The 10,756-nt window shown below is 43.7% G+C and overlaps 1 protein-coding gene across 1 annotated transcript in view; it reads right to left on the reverse strand.

Moving 5' to 3' along the window:
* Window positions 1–6,178: 6,178 nt before the first annotated feature.
* LOC111412961 (probable ADP-ribosylation factor GTPase-activating protein AGD14) overlaps window positions 6,179–10,756 on the reverse strand; it is a 7,729-nt gene continuing 3,151 nt past the window's right edge. Inside the window, exons 3-13 of the mRNA XM_023043814.1 lie at window positions 10,594–10,655; window positions 10,385–10,472; window positions 10,221–10,282; window positions 10,009–10,105; window positions 9,473–9,907; window positions 8,390–9,028; window positions 8,041–8,304; window positions 7,817–7,900; window positions 7,052–7,178; window positions 6,925–6,967; window positions 6,179–6,698 (exon numbers count right to left, since the gene is read on the reverse strand). Of these exons, the coding sequence (XP_022899582.1) occupies window positions 6,566–6,698; window positions 6,925–6,967; window positions 7,052–7,178; window positions 7,817–7,900; window positions 8,041–8,304; window positions 8,390–9,028; window positions 9,473–9,907; window positions 10,009–10,105; window positions 10,221–10,282; window positions 10,385–10,472; window positions 10,594–10,655 (2,034 nt within the window). The 3' untranslated portion in view covers window positions 6,179–6,565. The remainder of the gene's footprint in view (window positions 6,699–6,924; window positions 6,968–7,051; window positions 7,179–7,816; window positions 7,901–8,040; window positions 8,305–8,389; window positions 9,029–9,472; window positions 9,908–10,008; window positions 10,106–10,220; window positions 10,283–10,384; window positions 10,473–10,593; window positions 10,656–10,756) is intronic.

The following is a 10,756-nucleotide window of genomic DNA, read 5'->3' on the forward strand; positions in this document are numbered from 1 at the left end:
AGTACTTCTCCACGCCTCACCACCCACAAGCAAATGGCCAGGTTATGGCTGTGAACAAGACAATCAAGCACGTCCTGAAAATGAAGCTTGATGTGTCAAAAGGGGCCTGGGTGGATGAGCTGCCACAGGTTCTTTAGGTAATCCGAACCACTGCGAGGACCCCAATAGGGGAAACACCTTTCCTCATGGCATATGGGACTGAGGCAATGAGCCCCGTCGAGGTCAGACTTCCATCTCCACAACGTTTGCATTTCAGTGAGATAACAAATGACTAGTTTCGCAAGTGTGACCTCGACTTCATTGAGGAAAGGAGAGATGACGCCCAGCTGAAGCTCGCACATATCAAAGAAAGATGACGAAGTCCTTCAACTCAAAGGTAATGAAGAAGTCATTTTGAATCAACGACCTGGTCCTTAGGAGAGTCTTCCTCTCCTCAAAAGAACCTGGCACTGGTTCCCTAGGCCCGAACTAGGAAGGTCCATATAAAATCAGAGAGGAGATCCGACTCGGGACTTACTGGATTGAAGACATGAACAACAAGACACAACCTCGTCCATGGAACATTGAGCACATCCGAATCTATTATCAATTAATGTAATACCTCGCTCGACGATCTTTCCCAGCTTATGTAACATTTCCATGATTCAATAAAATTATCCATGATTGAATTCACGTGTCGCATTACGTCGTCACCTCGGAGGAGAGGCCAGCGTCCCATCTCAGGGCCACCTCGTCGGAACTCCGAGGCGCACACACTTGCCTCCCTTTGGCGAGGCTGAACGCCACTGGGAGAAGCCTCAGCATGGCTGAACCATCCACAATGTTGGGAAGCGTCGTCACCTCGGAAGAGAGGCCAGCGTCCCATCTCTGGGCCACCTCGTTAGAACTCCGAGGCGCATGCACATGCCTCCCTTTGGCGAGACTGAACGGCACTGGGAGAAACCTCAGCATGGTTGAACCATCCACAATGTTAGGAAACGTTGTCACCTCGGAGGAGAGGCCAGTGTCCCATCTCTGGGCCACCTCGTTGGAACTTCGAGGCGCATGCACTTGCTTCCCTTTAGCAAGGCTGAACGCCACTGGAAGAAGCCTTAGCATGGTTGAACCGTCCACCATGTTAGAAAGCGTCCTCACCTCGAAGGAAAGGCCAGCGTCCCATCTCTGGGCCTCCTTGTTCAAACTCCGAGGTGCATACACTTGCCTACAAGGTTCAACCACCACTAGCTTCACGCAACTACCTTTCGAGTTAGACAGCAATATTCCCAGTCGGCTGAAACACGGTCCAGTCAGGATCCATTCAGGTTACAGTTATTAAGCTTAAGTACAATTCATTTGCCTAAGTCCAATATTGGTCATGGCTCGTGAGGCTTGCATACAATTTACTTGCTCAAGTGATCGGAGTTAGGATACCAAGTTAAAGTTATTTAGTTCTTCAACCAACATTAAGTTCAATTGATGAGGTCAATGCACTTAAGAGAAAAACAACATTAAATGAAAGAAGATATTATATCGATTTTCAATTAAGATTACAAAAGGAGGGCCTGAGGCCAGTACATCTTAACTGAAAAGAAAACTATCCTAAGCCTAGGACGATGATGGAGGCGCCTCGGCAGCCGGGGCCTTCGCAGCCTGAACATCAGAACTTTCTTCTTCTGCCTCTGCTACTTCATCCCCAACCGCTTCATTGGCTAGGGTTTGAGGCACTTCATCCACAAACTCTAACCTCGATTGTGACAAGTCTTGATTTGGGTAAAGTTCCTCAGCTCTCTCCATCATCTCGACATAAGCATAATTTCTCCAGTAGGTGCTGAAGCTCTTGTACTCCTCGATATTGTGGAAGTTGGCAATGTAGTCTTTCACCGCCTCCTCCCTCGCCACTTTGGCCGCTTCATCAACATACCACTTCATCTGGCCCTCCAAGAATTTGTACGAATCTTGGGCCCCGGCTAGCTCCAAGTTTGCCTTCTCCAAGGCTTCGACGGTCACCTTCTGGTGGTCATTGAAAACCTCCACTTTCTTAGTCAAGGAGGTCACCTCGCACTGGGACTCATACACCTCATTCTTCAACGCCTCGATCTGAGCCAAGATAGACTCTAGCTTGGCCGCATCTTCAAATTTTTGGGCCCTCGCTTCCTCTGCGTCGACTCTAGCTCCCTTCAGCTCCTCTGCAAGGGAGGCCATCTTCTTCTCTGAGGACTGGGTCCTCGTTTGAAAGTCAGTAAGGGCCTCCCTGCACTCCAGTGCGAGGCCAAAGGTCCTCACACTTTGGCTCACAAGGACCCTTGTTAAGTCCATGGCGTCACATGAGGAGGCATGCAACTGCCATCGATCCGTCCAGAATTTGTAGAAGCTTTTTGTAGCACTTTGGATCTCAGGTGGCAGAGCCTCCACCAATGCTGGAGCCAGAACCTCCTCCCTTCCGGCAAGGAAGCTCGAAGACTTCCCTTGCACCCTTGCAGGCCTCTGCTTGGCAGCTTCCTCCTCTGCCGCCTCAGCTGCCCTCCTCCTTAGCCTTCCCAACCTCGGCTCGTCGAACCATTTCAATCTTTACTGCTTTCGAGGCGGCCGCAAGGAGCTTCGGCTAAGTGGCTTATTTGCCTTCATGGGACACAGAGGTCCCGAACTTTCCTGACGAGCTGGTGACGTGCACCAGCTTCCTCTTCTTCTGCTTCTCGAGGACCTTCTCCTTTCCTCGAGGCTCTTTGGCCTTCTCGGGCCTCTGAGGTGTCCCCTCTTAGGGAGCCCTTGAGCTGCCGTCCTTAGAGAGGCGCTCAACCTTGCCCCGAACCTCTTTGGCACCATTGGACCCCGGCTTCAGGGGCCTCTCATTCAAAGTGGATGTGACCCTAAGTATAGAGGCCATGTCAGGGGCTGGGTATTCCTTCCTCTTGAACTTGTCTGCAGAACATGTCAATGCATCAGTATCAAAACCAAAAGAAAGAAATACACAAAGAATAGGAGCTTCTTGCCCGTGGAGGCCATCAGTTCGAAATCAAAGAAGTAGCGACTTCGGTCGATGAGTTGGTCGAAGTGGCGAAGCTTGAGAGGCCTCTTGTAAATGTCATCTATCACTTCAAACTCCTCCTTGCTCAACTCAAACCTCGTACTGCGATCTGCAAAGGAAGCCTCAACAGTTAGATCTATAGAAATTTGAATACAGAATGCAAACTTAGGCTGGGAGACTCACGAGCTTCGTAGTATTGGGTCGGTATTGTGCAAGCCAGTGCTGTGTCCCCCTCCACCGCTTGCCACCTGCCCCTCACCCAGAACCACGACTCCTTCCACCTCTTAGTGGAAGAAGGAAGGCCCACCACAAATGGTGCATGAGCCCCCCAAGGAGTTAAGTAATACCACCCCCTTGACTCCTTACCTATTACCCTAGGCTAGAATAGGGTTATGAAGACGTGGAGAGGCATGTCCTCCCCGAGTGACACTTCCTTCCATAGGAAGTTCGAGCTAACCAACTGGCTCCACCCATTTGGCAGAACCTGGGTCGACGACAACATGAAGTTCCTCAGTACTGTCCTGAAGAAGTGGTGTAGAGGAAGACGCATACCTGCCTTAAACAGGTGCTCACTCACCGCCACGCACCCAGGCCTTGAATAGCAGGCTCGCTCATGGGCATCGGGTACTAACATCTCTATGTAATGAGGTAAACAGTACCTCTCCCTGATCTCCCCCAGCCTCTTCAATGTCATATTCGAAAGGACTCTAAACGCCTCCCACTCTACACTGTAGTCTACTGCCTCCTAGGTCATAGCATACTGCTCAACTTTGGAGCCCCCCTGTAACTAGCCCCCTGACCAAATGACGCGACAGTAACCAACTCCCTACCCGAGGTGGACTCTATTTCAGAAAATGACTAAGAACACAATACAAGGGATTTTCTGTGAAAATACCTACGAGAATAACTACGCCAAAGGAATGGTGCCAAAAAACCAGGGAACAAACAGCTTCAACACCAAAAAACTTAAGCTTTGGAAGAAAATTAAGATTGCAAAGGTAGAAAATCCAGAAAAATGGGGATCTCTCACCTTTTATAAAGGGCTAGGATGAACCCCAACCATCTTATCAAAATCCATCCAATCTAGACCTTCATTCTAAATCAAATCCGAGGTGTAGAATTCAAACGGTTTTCAAACCTACGCCTTAGATTTAAGCGTCTCTCCCACGCACCTCCCCTAGGGCGTCTGCTTCTAGAAGCTCCAGCCGTTATCATGATTACGACTTTAATTCAACGGAAGCAGGCGCCTTGGAAGTTGTAATGGTTCAGCCACCTTTCCTCGAAAATATACGCAAAACATCAAATCATTGGCACAACTGTCAAGGAACAATTATTGTCAATGTGCCTCAAACTTCAGCTATCAAGCCTCACCGATTCGGTTACCCAACCACCTCGGCTTCCTCAAATTTCAGCCATCAAGCCTCGGAGGTTCAGTTTCCAAACCACCTCGGCTTCCTCTTCATCATTCAGCCATCAAGCCTCGCAGGTTCAGTTTCCCAACCACCTCGGCTTCCTCCTCATCATTCAGCCATCAAGCATCGTAGGTTCGGTTTCCCAACCACCCCGACTTCTCTCTTCATCATTCATCCATCAAGCATCATAGTTTCGGTTTCTCAACCACCTTGGCTTCATCATTCTCATCACTCCTCGACAACAGCACATCTCTAACTCCAACCATGATATAAATATCTATACTTGGACTTGGGGGACTATTATTTGGGGTACAAAAAATTTCAAAAATTTCTTTCAACTTAACTGGCTGGCTTTACTTCATCAAAGTCCTCGCATCACATAAATGACTATACTTGGATTTGAGAGACTATTGTTACGTGTTTGCACACTTGGGCAACCCACCAGGGCCCACAGCAAACTCATGCTGAACCACGTAGCACTCAAGTCGAGGTGATTTGCATAGCCGAGGCCCATCTTTCATTGCCTCTTGAGGAGCTTCCGAAGCCTATATCTTGAGGCCCTTTGAATGTGGACGAGGCCCTGTTGGCCGAAGCTCTGTAGCCGAGGTAGCAGTCTCCAAATCACAAAGCAGCATCTTCTATAGACGCTTCCTCGAAGAGATCCTCTGCACAAAGATCTTACTAGAATGATTGATAGGACGTTTGCCATAAGTGTAAATGTTAAGTCTTGTCACTAGTAAAGGCTGTTCTGCCAATCAATAAATGTATAGCAAGCTAGGTATGGCTGATGCCTACAATTTGACATGTAAATTAACCGGATGAGGCCACGTGTACCCCGAGCCAAAGGTCACGATCTAACTTGTGACACTATAAATACCCCCCCATGTACCCCATACAAAGGCTAATGCAAGAATCAATACAAGAAACCACATTTTACTATCTCTTTCTTATTATCTTGCAACACAATACGAATTCACACATATTTACATACACATTTGCAAACATCGATTGGTAATTATTGTACAATCGGTCTACGATCATCCAGCTGGAATCCGAACATTCTCGTCCCGCACCGTTGAGCTACTCCCACACCCTTGATCTATCCGTTTTAGACCGTCCACGTGTCTTGCGTGTTGGACTTTCACTTACGTGTGCGCAAGTGGGTCCGGTATCTGTTGGCAACATTTACTGGGGTCAACAGTTATCTTAAGCTTATGAAGAGCTTACACCACGTGAAATATATATAGGAATCAAATCTTGACGTTATGAATAAAGTAGAACACAAGAATCACTACAAAAAACCAATTCTTCACAAACAGGCATCGTCTAGGCGCAACTATAACGCCCAGCCCTATTCCTCCCTTTTGTTGCTGGCGTCTAAGCATCCCGTTTGGGATCCAATACCTTCAAAACACTTCATTATCCTTTCCAAAGTCATTTTCTCAGTCAAACTCTCAATCCATGATGAAATTTTACCCCTTATCAATCTTGACTTCCAAGCCAAAATTATCTAGGCTTTCTCAATAAATCAAACTTCCAAATCACATAGATGAGTCATGAACATAACAAAATTGATAAGCATCATTCTCGTAATGTAAGACCATAGTACCTCTTGAGATAAGTTTTCTTTGACTTGCTACGGTTCTTCCAAAAAGGGAAAGTGAACATAAAAAAATCGCCAGTATTTGCTTGGTCTACACCTTACAGATAGTGTCACCCAAAAAAATAATAATAATAATAAATAAAAATAAAGAAAAGAAAATACCCAAACCTTGCGCATCTTTTTATTTAGGAATAACATCCAATTCCATGCAATAACATTACAAAAAGGTTGCTATTCTACAGGATGAATTGTCTCAAAGCGCTTACTACAGTGACAAGATCAGCAAAACAAATCATACAAATTTTATGACAGCAACCGGCATAATACGCATTAACATGCTATAGATGTAGACTACACAAACTATTTTGGTGGTGCGAGTTCCAATAAACCATTAGGCACTCTTTAAGATATGTAACTGTAGCTGCTTCTCGCCTCACCACTTCACCGCCAAGGAAAAATGAATCTTTACCAGATTACAATGTTTCCATCCAATGTCTGAAAGGAAGCATCAAGATGAAGTCATGCTAAAGACATTCCGTATCCATCTTAGCCAAATGGGTTTCCCGTAGCAGAAGAGAAGTTATTTGAAGAAGCAGGTGCTGGATGTAATCCAGTCGCGTGGTGATTTGGGTATACAAAAGCAGGCCCCTCAAGACCAAAGCCCGGTAATCCTTGTGGCCTGTAAAGGGATAAACAAATAGGAAATATAACAAATTAATGTAACAGCTCAAATATAAATAACTTATACAGGTTGTTTAAAAGAGAAAGAGCACAACAGCAGATCAGTTATTCGGGGGAAAAATGGCAAATAACACAACAGAACTCTTGATGGATTGTAAAGTAACACTTGAAATTTAGTATAATAAGAGCTATAGAAAGAAAAGATGGGATGAATACTAGGTTACCTTATTGGCATGTTGCCAGCAACTTGTTGCCCCAGATATGAACCTGAATTAATACAAGGCACATGTTAAAACATGTAAAGATAACAATTAAGCGACTAGAACGAATAAAAAGAGAGAAATAATATACTTGGATGGATAGCTGACGCATAAGATGGTGTCTGAGTAGGAATGGATGTTTGAAGGTGCGAAGTACCCAGGTCTGATATAGGTGCAACATTGGGTAATGCGCCTTGTAAGGATGCCATTGAAGGAAACTACAATACAAGGAAACTAATTTATTTTGAGTACATATATAAAACCAGACTGCAGTCATTATGCTTGCTCGGCAGATGCATCAATGCTGCATTATTGTTAGACAAGATACATGCTTCATGTGCATTTAGTAATGAGCAAAAATTTTGAGCATTGTTAACAGAAAGCAATTCACTATAATATGAAAAATAAATGTCAATGCTAATCGAACTATGCGACTGCCATCCTTTGACATTGTTGGTTCTAATCATGCCTTGGATAGCCTCGAATTCAAAAGGTATGAACTACGAAAAGTGGCTCATAAAACCATTAGTTTGCTTTACAAATGAAAATTGAGAGATTTTGAGTGGTTATTGTAATAATGCATGTTCAGCATTAGTTATGAATTACACTGAAGTTGTAAGCATATAATCGGAGTCATAACGAGTAATTATGAATGATGTCCTATTCTATTGGTTACCATGAGAAATATTATTTAGAAAAGGAACTTCTTGTGCATTTCAAATGACAACAAAGTTATGTCCATCGTCGAATCTCTAATTTAAGAAATCTTAATAGGATGATTTATGTAAAACTTGAGTGATCGATTGAAAGATACATAAAAAACCAATATAAAAATCTAATGAGAAATATAACATACCACTGCAGTTTGAACAGGAGAAGGTTCATTTCGGACGTCAAAAGGATTTGTAGATCTCGGTACCTGCTGGAAAGTAGTTGTAGACTGCAAACAGAAATACTTGCATTATATAAACGATGCAGAATGCAGTCAACAAGCCAAAAATGAAAAAATAAATGATATGGAATTTATAAAAAATGAAAAAAGACAATTTAGAACATGATGGTTAACAAGAATCAAGATACCATTGGCATGTTGCGTTGCACTGAAAACCCAGCGCCATGAAAGGGACCAGAATGCCGTCCTGGAACTGGAGGTGCAAAAGAATAATAATTTGCTGTAAATAAATCAGCAGGCAGTTCTGTTCTTCCACTAGCTTTCACTTCTGAAAATGATTGTGTTGCAACTCCAATAGAGGCTTGCATGGCCTGAGTTGTAACAGGTTGAGACATTTGAGGATCAACACCAGGAGGCTGGTGGGCATTTGCAGCAACTAGGGAATTCCATGGCTTCAGAGGTCCAGAGGAGAGGTTATGTAATCGATGTATGAAAATCAAATATTAAGCAGAAGAAATGCAACAGAATAGCGAATACCTGATTGCTTGGAGGTCCACCAATGGTGACTGACTGAGAATTAGGCAGGCCAGCAACCCCAGGGAACACTGAAGGTTGTTGAGGTTGTATGACAGGCCACTTCCCTCCAGTGAAAGCATTTTCAAATGAGTTACCTCCACCAGTCGGTAATATCGGTGCTGGCCTAAAAGATGCAGCAGGAGCACCTGCAGGGGAGACAATGGCCGAGTTGCTGATTGCTGCACCAGGATATGCAGTACCTCCATAGGCTGACCCAAAAGATGTCGTTTGTGAACTACCGGATGGGAAAGCTGGTACGGTGCCCGTAAGAGCATTGAGCATATCATTACCATGACTTCTGGCAGAGGGACCAGAAGCGGATGCAGGAATCGACAACTCTGAAAGAACATCTAGCACCGAATTGGTGTGTGAAGCTGCTTGAGCTACTTTCACATCTGGCGCGGAATCAAAATTTGCCCAGTTGTCCCCACTAGGTTTTGGCTGCACGGCAGATTTATCTGTAGCCGATTGCTGTGTTTGCGGCATAGCTGCAGTTACTGGAGGTGCAGGAGCAGAATCAAAATCAATTAATGATGTTTCCATTTTGAATTCAGCTGGATTCTCGTTTGAGGATGCCAAGCTACTAGAGGATGCAATTCTCTGCAAAAGAAATAATATGCCAATCAATTCTATGATAGGAAGAAGCAGAAAAAAGGCAAAGATAAAATAAAGTTCAAGCATTAGATACATCGCAATTATATGCAAGATCATCAGGCTAGATGGCAAGCATTCATCCGGACAAAGGTAATGCAAATGAAGTATGTAAATCATGCGCACACATATAATCAACAAACAAGAATGATTCAGCATATAATTAAGAGGATCTGCTTCTTTCATCATGTATATGAACTCAAGAGCTAGTTCACACCTTTGCTGTAGAGAATATGACATTGCATAACAGAAACAAACCATAATTGACTTTTTAGGGCAAATGGTATACCATAAATTCATAGATTAATGCAGATTAAGGTGAGCTACCAAGATAAGAAATTTAGGATAAAGAAACGAGTGTAACAATGAAGTCTCATGGAGGGAGAATGTGACCTGAGTATGGATGGAAGCATCAGCTGTCCTGCCACCAGTGGCATTTGAAGGTTCAGCTACCCGAAGTGGTGATACATTCTCTCCCAAAATCTCCCTAATAGGAAGGACCACAGGAGGGCTGGGTGTGTCCAGATCTCTTTGATGATCAGGTGACCTAATGTCAAGCCTAGAGCCTCCATCAGAACTTCTGTCTTCAGATTTTCTTCCATTTCCAAATCTATCCTCACGTCGCCAGTCATTAACAACTTCAGCTTGAGCAGGACTCTTTTTGTAATCACCACGCTGCTGATTCTCTAGGTCATAGCCTGGACTTCTTCCACCAGAAATTCGCCTATCACTGTAATGATGCTCAGAAGTATCCTCATAAGGTGGATTTCGAGATCCACCCTGATATGTATCTATCCTCCTATTTTCATTATAGTCCTCAGTTTCACCCTGAAGATACGAATGTATTTTGAGAAGCAAAGACACGATCAAAAAGTTTTGAAAAGTGATCACAAAGAATGAAAATTTATGGAAAGGGGTAGCATAGATACCATCTTTGCCCTTGGGGGCTTTTCAAAGCTCCTCCCACCAGTATATCTTCTATCCACATAGACATGTTTTATAAAATCGCGCAGTCTTTCTATGTTACTGTCAGCCAAAATATAAATCAGACAAGCATTTATTTTGAAAATTAAAGGAGATGGTGCTAAAATAATAAGAACAGCATTTTGTATGAGTAAGCTAAAAATATCAGAGAATTAACCTGCCATCAGGGAGAGAATTGCGCTGAGGATCCCATTCCTTTAAATAAATTTCTCTGGCACTCTATGCAAAGAAAATTGTGTTTGACATGAGATTTTGTGTTGACAAAACTGGAAGAAGACAACAAGCAAATCCCCATCGGGGAAAAGAGAGTTGCATGTGTACCGCATTTCCCCCTCCTTGAAGGGCACTAACTTCTTGTGACGTAAATTTAGCCATAGATACTGACTTCACCCTATGAGTGAACTCTCGGCTGCAAGTATTTACATTTGTATCAAGGCGTTGACAAAACTTCAACAATTTTAAAACCCTCTGGAGGGAGGATATTTGACATAAACATGAAAGACACTTGAGTAAAATTCCTCATTACTTACTGTATTCCACTGCAGGTTGTGCAAACAAATGTGGAAAAATTAGTGCATACATATTGAGGGCCCTGATAGGCAAAAAGAGAAACATCAGTTCAATCAGTCCAAAATATGAAAGAATTAGACAATGTTTGGTTGCTTTCTATAAGCATGTGTGTGCGTGTGTGTG

The sequence above is a fragment of the Olea europaea genome, chromosome 17 (assembly GCF_002742605.1).
Source record: "Olea europaea var. sylvestris chromosome 17, O_europaea_v1, whole genome shotgun sequence".
Classification (NCBI taxonomy): Eukaryota; Viridiplantae; Streptophyta; class Magnoliopsida; order Lamiales; family Oleaceae; genus Olea; species Olea europaea.